Source organism: Cydia amplana, chromosome 23, assembly GCF_948474715.1.
Source record: "Cydia amplana chromosome 23, ilCydAmpl1.1, whole genome shotgun sequence".
NCBI classification, from domain to species: domain Eukaryota; kingdom Metazoa; phylum Arthropoda; class Insecta; order Lepidoptera; family Tortricidae; genus Cydia; species Cydia amplana.
In genome coordinates this window covers 9,058,955-9,079,538 of record NC_086091.1, presented here as the reverse complement: position 1 = coordinate 9,079,538, position 20,584 = coordinate 9,058,955, and the positions used below count along the sequence as shown (strand labels likewise).

The 20,584-nt window shown below is 37.8% G+C and overlaps 1 protein-coding gene across 2 annotated transcripts in view; it reads right to left on the bottom strand.

Annotated features, from left to right (window-relative positions):
* The window catches only part of LOC134658816 (ribosomal protein S6 kinase alpha-1-like), a 116,069-nt gene that overhangs the window by 38,909 nt on the left and 56,576 nt on the right, over positions 1-20,584 (bottom strand). The window contains exons 5-7 of one of the 2 annotated variants that reach the window (XM_063514479.1): positions 14,806-14,921; positions 10,967-11,532; positions 10,740-10,772 (exon numbers count right to left, since the gene is read on the bottom strand). In XM_063514479.1, the coding sequence (XP_063370549.1) occupies positions 11,323-11,532; positions 14,806-14,921 (326 nt within the window). In that variant the 3' untranslated portion in view covers positions 10,740-10,772; positions 10,967-11,322. Of the gene's footprint in view, positions 1-10,739; positions 10,773-10,933; positions 11,533-14,805; positions 14,922-20,584 lie in introns of both variants that reach the window. The other variant, XM_063514480.1, reaches the window with a different exon arrangement.

Sequence of the window (20,584 nt, the reverse complement as noted above, 5' to 3'; positions counted from 1 at the left end):
GATGCGAATGGTGTTAAACATACATCAGCTAACTGATGAATAGGTATTAGAGATGCCCCGAATAGTGGTTTTGGCTGAAATTCATACCGAATATTCGGCCGCCGAATATTCGGTATGACATGCGAACATTTTGAGTCACAATTATTATGAAAACTGATCGCTAACAAAGCTCAACGTTAGCTAAGATATATTTTTATTGAATAGCATTAATGAATAGAGTCAAACAAAGAGACTCATGATAAAAATAAAATGTTTTTTAATCAACAAATGCTCAAAAAAGGGTCTTCGTATTTAACAACTTTCCAAGAACACATTCTAAATATACTTACCTACATAGATTTTGGTTATTTATATTGTGCAATTTTTCTTTTTAAGTAGGTGCAACTGATATTCGGTATTCGGCCGAATAGTAGGCAACAATTGGCCGGATACCGAATATTCGACAAAGTGGCCGAATAGGTCGAATACCGAATAGTTGCCGAATATTCGTGGCATCTCTAATAGGTATCACAATTCAGAACAATTTTCGAGTGGTGACATTGCCGATTTACAAAGTCCATCCGACACGTGATGTGAGTCATATTGTCCCTTACACGTGTGGAAGCGAGCCCCTGAAATATATTAACGAGCTAAAAGTGACATCTCCGGACGTCACAGTCCACATTCTTTTTCGCTAAAACAATTACGATTTCGTCTGTCTATTTTCCGGCGGGCCTACGCAAACGTGCATCTATCCCTGTCTCTCCGACAGTGGAGCTATATTTAGCGTCGCGCTCTATTTTAATGCGTACGCGCAAGGTGACACGGACGGGGATAAACTCGGTTGATTTACGCTGGGTCAGTGGGGGTTTTCGCTGTGGTTTTAATATCCGTGTTACACTACTAGTGTTGCTGGCAGACATATAGCCTGTTTAAAGACCTTGAATATAGACCGGATTTAGAGACTTAGGGGCCCTAGGCACTGATTGTGGCTCTTAGAGTTTAGGGGGGCCCCCTTCTCCACCTCAAAAGCATTGCTAGGTTGTCTGGGCCTGTAGGCCCGGGTCTTGACTTCTTGAGGGCCTAGACACAGTATACACAGTAGAACCTCAATCATCCGAATCTCGATAAACTGAATCATCAGTTATCTGAACATTGCAGCCCTTCCTCAATCAAAAATTTACGATTCTATAATTTTTTTTTATAAAAAAGTATTCGTATTTTTTATTAAAAGTATTTTTCCAGGTGTTTAATATTTCAACGTTAAATATCTGGGAGACCGAGCTTTGCTCGGATAACATATAAAAACTCGAAAATGCGCGTTTTCCCAGAGATAAAACCTAGCTAGATCGATTTTTCGCCCCCAAAAACCCCCACATAGCAAATTTCATCGAAATCGTTAGAGCCGTTCCCGCGAGATCCCCGAAATATATATACATATAAATAAATAAATATGCAAGAATTGCTTGTTTAAAGGTATAAGATAAGATATGTATACGTCAAATTTTAATGTACTGTATTAGGTACTGTTTTTATGTAAAAAGTAGTTCTGAGAAACTTTAAACGTTGTCACCGATTGCCTTCATATTATACCTATGGACATTTGTAAACAATGCTAGTTCAATGCACTACTACTCAACAAAGAACTATTTTAACTGTTCATCAATCAAAACCCAGTCCAGACCTATCGGAATAAAGTCTAAAATCACTTAATCATCACAATTCGGGTTTACAACAAAGTCGGTTCTATAAACATATTGAGTTTATTGGAATTGGTACCTTATTTTATAGATTGAAGGTTGTTTTTTGATTGTTAGGTACGATTGTGACACATAGGTCATCGGACGTAAGATTGTTTATATGATATTGGGCATCGGAATGGGTTTGGTATGCAAAAAACTGCCTTTAAATGGCGGTGTTAGTTAATTAGTAAGCCGATCGAAGATGTTAACCTTGTAAGCCGTTTTGGACACAGAGTAGACTTTTTGCAATATGTTGACGAAGACTGAAACATAAATAACGTATGGAAATGATGATTGTTTATTTCCATTAATGTTTGTCGATAAACGATTACGGCCACTGTTTCAAGATTGGGTTCGACTGAGGCCGGATTCGAGACAGCGATCACAGTATTCGCGGCTGATGCCATAACCAGCAGGCAACCCGGCCATTGAGTGTATATGTTCCAAATTTCCTGCATAGAAATTTGTATGCAAGGGTGCTAAGCTAATGGTTTTGCTGCCTGTAAAGTCGCCATCAGATATATAGCAGCAGCCGAGGTACTCAAAATATCTGAACACGCACTCTTTCGCCTTGACAAAGGCGTGTTCAGAGGATTGAAAGGAGGACTTGGCCATATTCATGGCTAAATGGCACGGTTTGTAAAATAAAAATTTAATTCATTTATTAATAGAGTTATGCTTGTTATGACTGACAGATTTCTAAAATTACGAGTACTAAGTAAATTTATGAGTTGGTCCATATTCGTGGTGAACCTACTAATTCAATCACCTACAATCATTTGCATTGAATTTACTATTAATAAGGCGCATTTATTAAGCATCCTTGACTTCATTGACTTTAATTTCTACAAGAAGTTATAATTTTATATCGTTTGCATTTATTGGCTCTACAATATAAAGGTACAGGTTGGTTTTTCAATATTTAGCCATACTTTGAGGTGATAATGTAGGTCATATTAAACAGTAAACATCCTATATGCCTAGCCCTATATGATACGAGTAGCTAGATTTTAACTTTTACCCCTAGTTTAGTGCCGCTAAGTGTCAATGTCAAGTTTAAGTTTCCTAGATGGCAGAACCTACAATGCACAAGAAAACGTACGTGAACTGTAGAGGGCAGTACTTGCTTTGGCGTGAAGTGTTAATGTACAGTTTATGATTCCGATCCAAGCCACAAGATGGCAGACCCAACGCGCAAGGCCCCTATAAAGGTTTACGGTAGAGTAGCCTATCTAACCTTGATATTCTAACTAAGAGAACTGAAAAAACTTCATCCCTACAAGTCGTCCATACATGCCAAAAAAATCCTCATCGGCTATGAGTTAGAGAGGGACAGCGTGATTCCTGAATTGCTGTCAAGCATCGATTTTGTTAGTTAGACAGTGAGAATTCTGTACGTACTGACCTATTCTGTGTAAATTACAATATAAGTGTAGGTCAGTAACTACCTTGATCTATAAAACCTTGATAGTTAAACTACAGAACTGAAAAAAACTTCATGCCTACAAATAAGTTAATGAACAAAAAACTCGTTATCGGTATCAGTTAGATAGGTACAACGTAGGTAATGCCTGTTGCTATCAAGGTAGTAGTGACTGTAGTGAGTATTATGTACAGTCAGCAAAATTATTGATTGGCTTAGCATTATTTATTATTATTGGGGTGTTTTGGGCCTTTGAATGACACTTCGACCAAGCTATGATCTATTGTGACGGCCCTTTAAAGTTCATTACTAATGCCCGTTGAATCCAGGAAGTTCCAGATTCTTTGGGCCGTAATTGGCTTAGCAATCTTAGCATTAGCACCCCTGCTTATAAAAATGTATGACATAGCAGCGGATGAAACAACGAGCCAAAAGTGTCTGTCACCTTGGAATACTTTTCGAGATGCCGATATTTTTAGGGTTCCGTAGCCAAATGGCAAAAAACGGAACCCTTATGGATTCGTCATGTCTGTCTGTCTGTCTGTCCGTCCGTCCGTCTGTCCGTCTGTCTGTCCGTCCGTATGTCACAGCCACTTTATTCCGAAACTATAAGAACTATACTGTTGAAACTTGGTAAGTAGATGTATTCTGTGAACCGCATTAAGATTTTTACACAAAAATAGAAAAAAAAACAATACATTTTTGGGGTTCCCCATACTTAGAACTGAAACTCAAAACAATTTTTTTCATCATAGGATCATAGGATAGGTCTTCAAAAATGATATTGAGGTTTCTAATATCATTTTTTACTAAACTGAATAGTTTGCGCGAGAGACACTTCCAAAGTGGTAAAATGTGTGTCCCCCCCCCCCCCCTGTAACTTCTAAAATAAGATAATGATAAAACTAAAAAAAAATATTATGTACATTATTACCATGCAAACTTCCACCGAAAATTGGTTTGAACGAGATCTAGTAAGTAGTTTTTTTAATACGTCATAAATCCCCTAAATACGGAACCCTTCATGGGCGAGTCCGACTCGCACTTGGCCGCTTTTTTTTACAATTCGCATTCAAAAGTATTCTGTTACAGTCTAATTTAACACTCTAATTGTATATCTATACGTATAAGTATATAGAGACATATCTCTTTTTGTTAAGCTATTACAGAATGTAAAATGAAAATAATATATCTACATTGTACCACAGAATAAATAATAGCACTGGGTACAGAAGACTCACTCTCTAACAAAGCGCGTCTATTACGGCAGATATGACCGCTATTAAATGGCGCAATCGCGAGATGGCGTCCGTTCCGTAGCGGTGCGCGGCAACTACTATGGCTAGACACCAAAATTGGTGTGGGCCACTTGTAGCGATGCGTCGAAATCGCGGAGTGAGCCACGCCTGATTGTACATGTACACTTGTACAGGTACTTTTGACGCATAGTTGATTCGCTCCTTTTGATGCCGACTGTGACTGTGACAAATACTAACGTATTCTGTGTAAATTAGAATATTAGTATAGGTCAGTAGCTGCCTTGATCTCCGTGTATTGTTTAGTGCGCGACCTAGATATTTGCATGAGCGTGTTTTTGTGACACAATCGTCCGCTTCCAACGACCTTGTCCAAAATTTTCCTGTTTTTGAATTTTCAATTTTACATTTTCTCAGGTAATAATCTGGGGCATTATCTATGAAAAGGGACCTTATTGTCGATGGCGCTTACGCCGCACAGCGTCACGTGGCATTGTATTTATATCGGAGCATCGTTTATAATGGCGTAAGCGCCATCGACAATAAGGTCCCTTTTCATAGATTACGTCACATCTAATGATTTTTAGCTAATTTATTCGCGATTACGGGGTTGGTTCTATAGTAAAAGTTGCTCAGTATGACCTATATATTCACATCGTAAAATATTGCAGGGGCCCGTTTCTCAAAAGCTTGTAACTTGTAATACAAGCGGATGTCACTTTTTGACAGCTTTTGTTAGAAAGGAACTTTCGCTTGTATTACAACTTACAAGCTTTTGAGAAACGGGCCCCAGGTCATTAAAAAAGATCCTGCATGTATAGATACAAAGAAATATACGCAATGAAGCAAAATAAATGTGTGTAAGTATGTAATAAGAAGCGTGCGCACAGTATACAAATACTTACAATATGATATTTTATTTAGAAGGCCTTGTCCGTCACTACCCGACTCACATATAATTAGACTGGCAACTATTTTGTCCGCATTGCCGGACATTTGGCTCTTAAACTGGTAAATGTTTGTGCGTCTGCCGGTTTTGCAACTCGAAAACTAAATAACAAATAACAATGGCGTAAAATGTGCTTACTTTGCTCTAAAATTCGAGATTATATTATGTAAATTGTAAAATTATTATACCATTAGACATGTTGATATATATGCCGATTTAAAGTAGACCATCTCTACTATCATGCACTTTTTGCACTTTGCTGTAGCAGGGAATTTTACACTACTTTATATGTACCTATACTTAATTGTATTGCTTATCACTGACCACTACAATTTTAGGGACTAGGGGAGCCTCGCTTGCCAGGCTCAAGGGCTACTTAGAAAAATATACAGATATTTCTGAGCACCTAGTTCGCACAGATATATCTCAATCTGCATACCACAAGCAACATTATTACTACATATAGTACTCGGATTTCGGAGATAGCACCGAATTAGCGCCGAGCGACCGCGGAGACATGTAGGTCACGGTCCAATCGCAAGCGACGCAAGATGCGATATTAAAAAGTATGAAAGAGATGCACAATGCAGTTACCACATTCGACTCTAATACTGTATTGAGTTGTCCGATATATCGTGACCTCGAAAGTCGAAGAATTTTGCCTAATCGCGTATCAGTTAGTACTGGTTGCTTGTAGTGATGAGCAGCGAGTGCAAGCGCAGATTTTTATGCTTATAGGCAATTTAGTGTTGGATTTTTGTAAAATTCTAGTCAGATTCTGGCTTGTATCCAAGGTGTCGCGCTCGTAGAGAAATCGGCTTGATATTTGTGAAACTTCGCCCTGTCAGCTGCAGCGTTCTGTATTTGTCGGCTTGTGAACATTTCGTTTGTTTTGCTATTTTAAAGTAGCGTTGAAGAGTTTGAGTTATCGATACACAAAATTGATTAAGTAATGCCATTGGTTTCGTAAACCTTATTTTAAAATGATCAGACCCCTCAGAGTCCAGGGCCCTACATTTTCAAAAACACAACCTTGTTACTTTAAATTTAGTGTCGTATTTTGATTGTTTTTGATGACTCGATATCGAGTAGCTAGGAAGCGATGGGTAAAGAAAAGAGTTGCTGTGCGGCAACGCTATTAGTAAGTAAAACATAAAAAAATGTTTTTTTTTTTACAAAAAATGCGTCCATGTTAAAACTGGTAGACTGAAGTAATAGTACATTATTGTCGAGGTTCGGAAGTAGCTACTTGCAGGCTGAGGATTCGTTTTAAACGGACGACCTTGGGAGTCCGTTTAATTGAATCCGAAGCCAGCAAGTAGCCTTCCAGCCGAGTCATATATAGTGCTTTTCTCAAAAATGGTGCAAGAAATAGAAATATTTTACAGAACTTACAGAAGCAACGTTCTAATTTTCCATTAATTTTCACAGAAAAAAATACAACCATTAAAAAAATTAGCTTGCCGCCTTTAAAAAAAAAAGAAGTGTATTTTTCTGCTGAAAATACGCCAACCTATTTGAGACACCTAAATAGTCGCGGTACCAACATTAAGCCTGTAACAGACTATCGCACCGCACCGCGACCTTGGAGCGTCGCACCCATAAGTGAGAGCGAGAAAGAGATATCTGTTTCTCGCTCTCACTTATGAGTGCGACGCTCCAAGGTCGCGGTGCGGTGCGATAGTCTGTTATAGGCTTTATAATAATAAGTGCTGATCATGTTTGGCTGTTTAAGGGACCTATGCCTTCATTTGATATGGCCATTTGAAGTTTTAAAAAGTTTGGAACTCGTTAAATAATGGAATTTGTATGCGACATTGCAGTCCCGAAATCGAGACTGCAATGTTTTTAACTTTTTAATTTTTTGAATGACCATAAACTACGCACTTCGCGACCTATTTTTTAACCGGCAACGTCGACTTTGCCGTCCATTTTTGAGAAAAAGTAATAAAATAACTAAGGGCCAGTTGCATAAACCGTTAGTAATCGTAATTACGTTCGCTTTTCAAACGAATCGAAAGTTTGACAGGTATCTAATGGATGACAGCCGAGTTACCTTGCTTTTATCGAAAGTACTAAAAGCAACACGAACTCAATGCTGGGCCTTTTTTGATTTCCACATGTTTAATTCTATATGCCCACTACATATAATATAAATAATATATATGTTACTTGTTAGAATTTAATTTTATTGAATTTTTACAGCAAAATTAGCAATTAAAGCATTGATTCTAAAAGATTCCACTATCTCTTGCGATTACATCTAATTACTACCTTGAGCGATCCATACATAACAATGAAAACAGGCAAACCAAGACCACCCTTATCTCGTCGTAGTAAAGTTTTTACTGCCTGGGCATGTTGTCTAAAGTACACAATAAGGTGAAATAATTCTTAAAACAAAGGTATAAAGTGTGAAATAGAGTGTATTGTTGCGAATACGTTAACTTTCTATTAACAGATTGGTTTCATTCACACCGCACAGCTGGTATGATGTTCCAATAGCCAAGCTCATTGAACGCTCATACTCATACCATATTCACAATTAACTGACAATTTTTAAACCGTATTTTAAAGATATTAAGATCGACCAATAGACCAGTTAAGAGTGTTAACGGTCAACACAATTTGTTGGTCAATCGTAGACTTTATTGTCAAGACTTTAAGGTCTACCATCAGTGAAATATGTGTACTGCTGTTGGTAAATGTACTCAATAGCTGGTTTTAAAATCGAGAAATGAAAACATGGGCAGATTAGATGGTATGGTTACAAACACCGAGCATGCTCTATTGTCGGTACAGGAACATTGTACAGAAATGTGTAACAAACAATAATAGATCTTCTTACAATTACATGAGAACTGTATAGAGAATTGTTAAGTCGAGAACCAAACCGATGAGCGTGTGTGAAGAATACTATAAAAGTGAATGAAGCTAAAAAGTGTGTCAGAATTGTATCAAGTGGAAATCAACAGCAGGTAAATAGGCGCAATTAAAGTTGTAATTGCACGGATGACAATGCCAATATCAAAAAGACGTGCAATATTACAAACTTGACGTTTTTATATCCCTTTTATGCAAAACAAAGATAAGTTTGGTATTTTCTAAATCCATTAAGCCTCTTATGGGTGCAAACATAGGTCTATGTAGCTGCATTTTTGACCAACATACTTATATATTTTGAAAATATGTACCTACTCAGAGTAAAGCACGACTCCACGCAATTATGAGTACTTACATATAACAATTGTGTCCAATAACAATACAAGCCTAAAAGTTAAAGCATATGCTTTTGCTATAGCTAAAATATATTTAAAAATACGCATAAGAAGTAAACTGAGAGTATTGTGAGGTAAACGCGGTAAGAAAAATGAAAGCACCGGCGAAAGGCATTTGAACACGACCTGACCCTAATGGCTTTAGCCACTGTCATTTGTATTTTAGTGGTTGCCTACATTTCAACTAAGTTTGTTGCCGAATTTTTTAAGTTTTGTTGTATTTTTTAAGTGAAAATTAATCTGCATGAACAATCGTTTCTCATCCGAAATGGTCCATTTGCCTTGTCAGTCAATATTTATAATAAAATTCCAAAGTCAATACAGGTGGAAACAAACATAAATAGATTTAAAGTGCAATTAAAGCGATATCTAATTAGCAAAGCATTTTATGAAATGCAATAAAATATATGAGTATGAGTATGAAACACATGGAATCCTAGTTGAGGCACATGTAAACCCTCACTATTTATCTCTGATTTGTACTAATGTAACCATGAATACGTGTTTTTTGAATTAATTATGTTTATGTAAAAAGAGTGCTGTAGAATATTGTGAATCTTTAAGTTGAGAATCTTGTTTACTTTTGTGATCGTAAAAAACGCAATCATATTCTTATTTAGAATGTCTGTAGTTATTATTTTTCGAAAAACGTAACTTTGAAAAATGTGTTTATACAAATAAACACCAAATTCTGTCATGAACTTTATAAACATTTCATTTTACCCGACATGATATATAGAGTCTGTGCGGAAAGAGAAGAGTCGTAAATTGTATGGGACCCAATACATTCCACGACTCATCTCTTTCCGCAAAGATTCTACCTAAAATAAACATAACATTTGAACACGTCAAGATGCTAAAACAAAAGTAGGTCAAAATAAAACACATAATTCACTCCGGACACCGTAACAGAGACGAAAATACCACACCGTAATATTCGTTTTAAAGAATGTTAGAAGCAACATAATATGGCATATTTGTGTCTCGATTTCTTGAATTCTTGTCTCTACCTTGATTTCTTTATTCAAATTATTTCATTATTAGACTTGAACCGCTTTAATTTTTAGTTGCATAACGAAAACGTACAACGACTTAGTTTTATTTAAGTATAATTTTACCATTAATGGTACCTAAATATTTATCGAAGCGACATATGAAATCAAAATGGCAAGGTTCGAAAAACGGACCCGATTCTCAAATTAGTTAGATAAATATTATGTTAATAAAGCTCTTGATAATTCGTCGTATGTCGGTGTAAAGATATTTTGGAATGCGTGAGTAGTATAGATATTTCTGCGCAGAAAACAGTTCTTAAAACAGTTCCACCGGAACACTGTACTACCGTAACTAAATGGTTACGCAATGTTGCTATTAATTTTACTTCCACGTTTAAACTGGCTGTTTGAGAGTCGAAACAAGTAAATGCTTACGATTTAGTGTTAATTATACGCTGTTTCAGCTTTTCTAAAGTAATACAAGTTGCGTAACTAAGATACTTTGCTGATATACCATTTCATTCGATCGTCTAATTTGGCTGGGTAATATAGTACTAACAGCTACATTCTTAACTGTGAACATTCTGAACATCAGTAAACTTTATGTGTTTGCTATATGATCTAAGAATTGTCAGTTAAATGTGTGGACGATGATACACGTTTTAGTCCTAAGTCTGAGTATAAGAGACAACATAACGCACATATTTTAATTTATTAGCTACTTTCAGCTATTAATAATTAATTAGCATAGCAATACAGACTCTCAGTGGATATAATGATTGCATAATAAATGCATTCATTAAATGTCGCATTACAATTTCTATGTTGTTTTGTGATCGTTTGCTATTCTGTATATTGCTTCATAATAATTTGTCAAGAATTTTGGAAATAATCTGACATTGTGTACGAGTTACGTTTAGTTAAGTTTAAGTGATATTTTTCATTTAACACAGGTTCTATTTCTGAGATTATTTTTAGGTCGGTTGACTGGTCTACTGTAACAGAATAGGATTCCAGAATAGGAATACTAAATGCACTTATCTTTTCTAGACATTTCAGAATTTCTGCCTTGCAATTTTACAGCACGCACTTTTCCAAGTTGCCTAATGGTACTCACGATATCATGCCCCTGACTGCCGCTCCTGACCACCTCAGGGGTCATATACTCGATGGTTCCACTAAAGCTGTAGGCTCTGCTCTCTTCACAGAACTCCTTGAACCACAGTCAACACTATGTAGCTTTCGTCCAGGAGAATATTCCCCAGTTTACCAGCCATAATCTCCCTTAAGTTAATATATGAAGGTACTCACGATACCATGCCCCTGACTGCCGCTTCTGACTACCTCAGGCGCCATATACTCGATGGTCCCGCAGAAGCTGTAGGCTCTGCTCTCTCCGCCGCAGAACTCTTTGGAGAGGCCGAAGTCAGTCAACACTATGTAGCCTTCTTCCAGGAGAATATTCCCCAGTTTACCGGCCATAACCTCCCTTAAGTTAATATATAAAAGTACTCACGATATCATGCCCCTGACTGCCACTTCTGACCACCTCAGGCGCCATATACTCGATGGTCCCGCAGAAGCTGTAGGCTCTGCTCTCTCCGCCGCAGAACTCCTTGGAGAGGCCGAAGTCAGTCAACACTATGTAGCCTTCTTCCAGGAGAATATTCCCCAGTTTACCGGCCATAACCTCCCTTAAGTTAATATATAAAGGTACTCACGATATCATGCCCCTGACTGCCACTTCTGACCACCTCAGGCGCCATATACTCGATGGTCCCGCAGAAGCTGTAGGCTCTGCTCTCTCCGCCGCAGAACTCCTTGGAGAGGCCGAAGTCAGTCAACACTATGTGACCTTCAGCGTCCAGAAGGATGTTCTCCAGTTTGATGTCGCGGTAGATGATGCCGAGCTGGGGAAGAAAACTGTTGGTTAGGATTACTAATGACTTGGTTGTGAACGATAGAAAGCGTTACAGTAAAAAAAGACGTGTGTCCAAAATCTTATGCAACTTGCGACGAAATATGGTCCTCCAATGATCAGTTAAGTGTAACATAACGTTGCTGTTTGCTTGTGCGGCGTTCTGTTCAAGAACTTCAGACTATTAAGCACAAGTGGACGCAAACTAGTTGTGGTCAAACATGTCTTAGTTTGTGGTGAATTGGAAAGAATTACTCGTACTTCCAGTGGCCATCTCCAAATTAAATGATGACACAGGAGGAATAAACTGGTCTTTCCAGCAACACTCAGGTCGTGTGCCAAATCGGATGACAGGTAAAACTCCTAATACGCAGAATTGAAACAAACCCAATGAGTATTCATTACTTGTATACAACGTAAATAATTCTAGACCTTATTCAATGGAGATAAATGCTAACCTGTTGGCACTCGCCGCACTCGTCTTTGTTTCACCACAAAAATAATTAGTCATAAAATTCACATTAAAATAACAAACATAATTCCTGAATGAAGTTCACTCACACTGTACTAATTATCTTGTGTACAATTTTAACATCTTGATACTTTAATATTTTTTTCGTATTTTCTTTTGAAGTAAGTTGCCTTCTAAGAATCTTATAATTATTATTTTGTTAACTCAATAATGAAATCTGTTTCACAGCGGTGTTTTTGACCGTGATTTCTTAAACGATATTACATCAAAGACTTCGTTGTACTAAATCATTAACATTAAAAAACACCACCTTATTTATAAAATTTTAAAAGTCTGAATTAGTTTATTTATCATTCACTTGCCCTTTTCCCATCACTGTCTAGGAATCGGCGCAGGATGTCTAATATATCTGTTTCCTTCATTTCTATGTCGGTTGTCATCTCATCATTCACCTGCTTTCTTTTAGTTTATTTATGTTTTATCCCTTTCTTTCAAAATGACATGTTTATGACCAACGCATAAGTTAATCAAATACTTCTAATAACAGCTAAACTCTTGATTATCGGTGAACTTTATGTCATTGCAATATGGTTTAAGAATTGTCCGTTTACAGTGTGGATGGTACAGTTGATACACACTTATCTGAACACGCCTCTATTGTCAAGGCGCTAGAGTGCGTGTTCAGATATCTTTGAAGACCTCGGTCGCATCAATATATCTGGATGGCGACTGTAACTACATTCACAAAAGTTAGTGGGATATAATTTCATATGATGAAGCACTACGCGTATAATGTTGCCAACATTTTTTTCAGAGCCGGGCAGACAGGGAATGAGTTTTTTAAATTACCATTTGACAATGTTGGAAAATTTGGCAAGTTTTCAGCGGTGGTAGATCTGAGTAGTTCCCTGTGATATAATAGTCGTGTATTGGTGAACTTGAAACAAATATAGACTTGAGAAGTCCAACTGAACCATAGATCTATATTTATTTGGTTCATACAAACACAAAATTCTTGTATATTTTTGTAAGTTACACGATAAATATAAGCTAAGGAATGGTCATAATAGGTGACGTCCCACTGGTAAGGTACCTTATGGCAGTTGGCGCCTACGCTATTATTAACGCCGCTCCAATACAATTGCGGTGCTATGCGACGTAAGCGCCAAGTGCCATAAGGTACCTTTTCCCGTGGAACGTCACATATAATCAAGTAACTAAAATATCCCTTCCCCTCCCTCCGTGTTGTATTGTATTGTATCCCTCTTTTTTCCACTACATTATATATTTTCTTTTAAAGCAACTGTTTAATAAAACTAACTGATTCACCCCACGGAGTGTCCTACTGACCAACTTCGGCCTGAACCATTAATTATTTGACAGTTAGTTGGACAGATGTCATGTTATACAAATTCAGAAGTGAAAAGTGTTACACTGTGGGATTATCGGTTACTAGCTTTTGCCCGCGACTTCGTCTGCGTGGAATTAGTTCCAGCAGTTAAAATATAGTGCCTGGATAAAATCTAATAGCAATATTTTTGAGAATAATGCTTTATTGCTTACACCAATTAACAGGCAATTCATTTATTTTTCTCACTTCCACACCCTCTTTATGAATGACTTCCGACATAAAAACTACCCTATGTCCTTCCCCGGGACTCAAACTATCTCTATGGCAAATTTCAACTAAATCGTGCACCAGCGCCGGTGCTACACCGCGCGAGCGGGACAGTTCACAGTTCCTATCAACAAAGTTTGTTATGCAGTTGTTGTTAAGTCGCCGTACAAAATTTTACCCCTTTAAGGGATGATTTCTGAGATAATAACAATCCTATGTCCTTCCTCGGGACTCAAACAATCTATATGCCAATTTTCATCTAAATCGGTTCAGCGGTTTATGCGTGAAGAGGTAACAGACAGACAGACAGACTTCCTTTTATAATATTAGTATGGATTGAAATCTGTTTATGAGAGAACCTTACCTTTTCGCCAAAAGCCCCGCCCCTAACACACGAAGTCTCATTTTAAAATGACTTGCTTTTCGTGAATTTTGGCATGAATATTTGAGTAACATACGTCTATGTCTGGTACTAGTTTTTGTTGCTAAAATTTATTAAGGTCAATGTGGCTAATTCCGTCATAGGGACTATTCCGTCTAGCGTTTTTCTCGAGCAACGAACAAAATTGATAATTTCATCGACAAAGCAGCGATTGCTTTTAGTTTCAGCAATCAAAAGCAGATGCTTTTTTCCTACGATTGAAAATCAAAGAAATATACGCTCGTGGAAGGAATATGACAACACTATACAAAGAAAATAGAGTGGGTATAAGTTTTGTATTTCATATATATTTCATTTTCATATTTGTATGTAAAACTTAAATTTATTTATTTGAGAATGTAGTTTTAAATTATATGGTGGCGGGCGGCTAGCTTCGCGTGACTGTATAGTGAGGACGATGGTAGTAGGTAGGTAGATTGTGGTGTGTACTGTACGTTACACACACCTTCACATAATCTGTCTATATATTCCGTAGGTTAAGGATCATATTTCAGAATTTAATCATACTTTCAACCAACAAGTTGTATCAATTGACGCCACACCTTACATGGCGATCCTGCCAGGATCCTCTTGGACATATGCGGCTAATATTAAAGGGCTACATTGGAATTTCCAATCGCTCAATCAATTCATTTCAATTTGTTTTTTCTTTTTGATTTGATTTGAATTTTCAATCTCTGTCAGGATCCTCTTGGGCATATGCGGCTAATATTAAAGGGCTTTTGAATCTTACCTTATGTAACTGCTCGAGCGCAAGTATGATCTCGGCGATGTATATCCGGACTTCATTCTCGTAGAAATGCTCCCTTTGGTACAGGTGTGTGAACAGCTCCCCGCCAGCAACGTAATCTGGAAATAAACGTACGAGTTACAAAACATACAAAAATAACATATATTTTAATATAGTCAAAGGGGCCAAAACGTCTGCGGGAAATTCCGCACACGAGCGAATTTTTTCCGTATTTGGCCGCATTAACTAGATGCAGATTTCAGATTTAGTTTATTCAGAAATAATAAAAGCATTTCTAGCTAGCTATTTGCTATTAGGTAATCTGTATAATAAGCAATCATCCGAGACCTAGGTAAACTTACAACAATGTAATTTAGGGCCAGTTTCACAAGCCACAATTGACAGAGTGATTAACGTCACCGAGCATTGTCATTTGTCATGTTGTCGTTGGGCTATGAAATTGGACATAAAATAAAATTCTGCGATTTTTTTAACGGTGACAGACTGTTTAACGATGCTTGAAGTGACGGTTATTTTAACACGTGGGTAAAGCAATCCATAAAACGCCTGATGTTTTGGATATAAGGCGCCCACTACTTAAGATTAAGGTATAGGTATAGCATCGGAGGGAGTCACGGTACAATCTCAGATCTCTCATCTCATGGTTCCTTCAAAACGGTAAGAAGGGTAACATCGGAGTGGGTATACCTCCTCACCTCTTCTCAGTAGGAGAGGATGGCTGCAGGAGGGAGTCCCACATATCCAATGGCTCCCCAGGCCGGGGAAATGCGTAACGTATTTTACCGCTCCGTCAACAACAAAAAAAGGTATATACTCGTAGGTATAGCATGCAGTGCAGCGAATAATTTTCCGTTTTCTCAACAAAAAGACAAGGCTAAGAGTCTGAACACGAAACCACCTGAGATACATTAAAGTTAATACTATTGATCTTGGAACGGCATCGTAATTCGCCGGTATGTAGGTCGAAATATCGGCTGGCCTAAATGCACTAATGCAGTACGAGGGTTCTTTTTGGAATGCCCCAGTTTGGGCACTAGATGGTCATTAGTGTCAAGTGTTGTTTATTTATATTGGTTAAGTCTTATGGCTTAAGAATAAAAAAGAAGTCTTTACACAAATGGAAATCAATCATAATAAATTTAGCGTTATCATATGAATAGGTCAATCGATTGACGTTGAAGCGATAGTCATAACCATAAAAATCAATCAATAAATTGATAGAGTAACATTTTTAAGTAAGGTGCGTTAGGGTAAAATGCGAAAGAGGAATAATTTTGAAAATGGCTAATATCTAAAATCGGAAGAATTTGACACTTTAGCAACACTGTTAAAATTCGTTTTGACAGAAATACGACTAGTCGCGATAAAAAGCGTGTACGGACGGAATAGAAATATCGATTTGTCCTCTACAACAACAAGTACTTATATTAATTTTATTTTCTATAATAAACTCATTAAATATAAGCAATTAAGTACAATGCGGGCCCTATTTATCTCCGCCATTATGCACGCGGTTCTATCGAGTGTTTCCCAACCTCTTAGTGCACCCGTGCTTGGCGACGGTGCAATTGATAAACTACACGAGACTCACAAGGTACATATAGTGTGTCAAAGGTCTGTTTGATTTCAAACATATACAGAGAGAATCATACTATCTTTGTCTAACACTAGTACTAGCACCCAAAAGAAAAGGATGAGTATAGTTTTTTTTGTTCCTATTTACTGACAAGATTTGGTTGACCCAGTATAATAAATAGTATCGACAGATATGACCACTAGGTGGCGCAAGCGCGAGCAGGCATCTGTTCCGTAGCGGTGCGCGGCAACTACTATGGCTAGACACCAAAATTGGTGTGGGCCGCATGTACTTGTAGATGTAGATACTTGTAGCGACGCGACGAAATCGCGGAGTGAGTGAGCCATGCCTGACGAGACTCACGTGGTTGATACGCATTGAAGGGAACTGGGAAGTTCATAAAACGCAGTGCAGACCGATAAAGCGAGCAACGATCCCAATGACGGCGTGATTAAAATTCCTTAAAAGAGCATTGATAAAAATACTACAGGAAGTTGAAAATTAACTTAACACTAGTAAAAGTCAGGGTGAACAAAACAGAAATAAGCGGTTTTGACTTCTCTCTACTTTACATACAGCTGGTTGTTCATTAAAATCATTAACCCCATTGACGTATATGTATATCAGGACTGACCCTACGTGCAATAAGAATGGGGCATGAATGGGGCCAGTACAGCGGTGTGACACCGCTCCAACGCGATTGGTTGATGAGATCGCATCACGCGGTATTGGTTGCGTTAGACTGCACGATTGGCTCGAATTCGTGAGTGACACCGCTGAAGTAGTACCATTTTTAGTGCACGTAAGGCGAGTCCTGTACGGCTATCATCAGTTTGGCACTGACATAAACGTCATCGAAAACGTAATTTACTTTCTATGCATCTCGCTCGTACCCGCATATTAGTGCAAACGAGATGTATAGAAAGTAAATTACGTTCTCGATAGCGTAAATGTCAGTTTTGACACTGTCAGTGACTCGTGGTACGGGCTCTTAGATATAAGTCAATGATTAACCCGCTATCTCCCATAACTTGACGTCGGCGGGCTCAAACGCACGTGCAAGCACCACAATGGCGGCGGAAAAAGCGTCCGGCGGCGGGTCAAGGCAACGAAAAGCGTTATGAAATGACTTGTTTACTGAACGGTGGTAATGAATTGATTGCTAACGGGTAGGAATTTGGGCAAGTAAGGTATGTTGGGATAATGCCGGATGAGGGTGGAGACCGTAGGAAATTCACTTAAAAAATTCTCCAGGTCTCTCAACTAGTCCCAAATTCGTCCGGTATTACCCCAACATACCTTTTGCCTGATTATCGGTACATAGCGGCCGTTGTCCTGTACAGATTTTAACGTTACAGGACGTTGTAGTCAGTCGTGGTAGTACGAGGGGCGTTCAAAATATTCTCGGTATTGATATCTTACAACCTCTTCTAAAATTTCTTTCGTTACTGGCCGCTAAGGTTTATTCATTGACATTAAAAAAAAGTATAATTCGAAGCGAGATGTTCTTTTGTTTTTCTGCAATTGCTGAACAAACATGAACATCATGTGGGAATTGACAATGTTAACTAAATTAGAACATCGATGCGTGATAAAATTCTTGACAAAACAGGGTAAAAATCAAAAAACCATAAAAGAGGAAATGGATTGTGTTTACCGTGAGTCTGCTCCTTCTTTATCTACCATTCAAAAGTGGTCAAGCGAGTTTAAACGTGGAAGGGAGAGTGTTGAAGACGACCCTAGACCTGGCCGGCCTGTAGTAGCTACTTCACAAGAAAATATTGATAAAGTGGAAAAACTTATATTGGAAGATGGTCGAGTGAAGGTAAAATCTATAGCACAAGTAACCAATCTCTCTATTGGTACCGTACATGATATTATCCATGACCATCTTAATATGTCAAAAGTAAGTGCAAGATGGGTTCCGCGAATGCTGACTCGGCTTCAAAAAGACATGCGTGTAGCTTGTTGTTCCGATTTTATTGACCTGTGCGGTGAAAATCCTGATGAGGTGCTGCAAAGAATAGTTACTGGAGATGAAACCTGGGTTCATCATTATGACCCAGAGAGTAAACAAGAGTCCATGCAGTGGCACATTAAGGGTTCAGCTCATCCCAAGAAGTTCAAGGTCATCCCTTCAGCTGGCAAGGTCATGGCCACGATATTTTGGGATTGTGAAAGAGTATTACTGATCGATTATAAAGAAAAAGGTGTAAATATCACAGGACAGTACTACGCTAACATTCTACGTCAATTAAAGGATGCAATCAAAGAAAAGAGGCGAGGAAAGTTAACCAAAGGTGTTATGCTTCTGCATGACAACGCCCCCGTCCATACTGCTCATATTGCCAAGGCAGCTATTGTTGAATGTGGGTTTGAAACTGTTACTCACCCACCGTATAGTCCGGACTTAGCCCCCAGCGACTTCTTTTTGTGCCCCAATCTTAAAAAGGATCTGCGTGGAAATAAATTTTCCGATGATGAAGCATTGAAGGCGGCAGTGGAGGAGCATTTTTACACCAAAGATAAAAAATATTTTTATGCAGGATTAAAAAAAATAATTGATCGATCTTTAAAGTGTATGAACATAGGGGGGGAGTATATTGAAAAATAAAAATATCAAACTTTTCGTACTTGTTTGTTTTCATTCTCATACCGAGAATATTTTGAACACCCCTCGTAAGTGGCATACAAGCGTAAGCTGAGAGTGGTATGGACAAGCGGATACCGAAGCATAAGGACTCTTAACCGTTGTCTAAGTGTAATATTATACGTGACTCTTAATAATAACATGCCAATAAAATCAACGATTGCATGGACCGGAAGTGCATTAGTACTATTAGGTCTTTATCATGCTGCCAACTTATCCCAGATCTGACACGTGTTTAGGATTCCAAAACATATAGTCAAGAGATGAGTCATAGTCAGAAATCGCTCATGTCAACAACCCAGTTTTTTTCCTTTCGAGAGCGTAGGAGACAAGTAAAACATTGCCAGTTTGAGCAAGCCGATTTTCAGCAAATTAATTAGTAAATATTTGCTATAAAGTACAGTCAGCAACAATAGTTGCTAAGCTGGCTAGGTGTTCAAATTGATCTTGACCCAAATTTATTTTTAAGAGAATAAGAGCGCGTCAAAGTAATTTTGAACACTTCGGCCGCTTAGCAACTTCTGCTGCTGACTGTACCTGGAATTCCTTTTACTACTTAGAAAGGATTGCAATAAACATAACACGAGCATGCTTCCACGCGAATCGAAGTGAAAACATAACTTAGTTAAATTCCCTTGTTTATGAGAGCTCGCGTCGATTTTGTTTTATTACATGTTTTGTTTTATTACGACGTTACGCTGTTTTATTCCACGCGCGGCCTGGATGCTCTAAAATTAGAATAATATACGCGTAATTGGAATATGCCAAGAAAATAACGACGATTTCATTTTCATTAGATGAACAACAACTTAAAACAAAGTATTTGTAGATGTTTAAGTTTTATTTACAATGTTAAATATCTGGGTGACCGAGCTTCGCTCGGAAAACATATAAAAACTCGAAAATGCGCGTTTTTCTCAGAGATAAGACCTAGCTAGATCGATTTTTCGCCCTCGAAAACCCCCATATAGCAAATTTCATCGAAATCGTTAGAGCCGTTTCCGAGATCCCCGAAATATATATATATATATATATATATATATATATATATGTATATATATATATATATATATATATATAAATAAACAAGAATTGCTCGTTTAAAGGTATTAGATTAGATAGATAAAACATTAGATGAAGTTGGTTTAAATAACTTTAGACAGCCTAATTTCGTTAAGTCTTTCCTTACTAATTTTTGAATTTAATCATGTGTTAATTTACTACACGAGTTCTAAACTCGAGAATCGTTTGAGTCAGCTTCAAAATATCGAAAACATTGTCTTTAATTTTTTGAGCGTTTATTAGTTCAATAAATATTTTGACAATAAATTTTCATGTCCAATGAAAAATTAATAACGACAATATACTTATTAGTGCGCTAAGGGCCACTTGCGCGGCCAACTAACTAACTAACCAGGGTTAAACTGTACTGTATAAATGGTTAACTCCGCGTTAGTTGGATTACCGTGGAACGCGCAAGTGGCCCTAAAACAATCTAACAATAGGAACATACTTCGCAAGCCTACTTCTAAAAA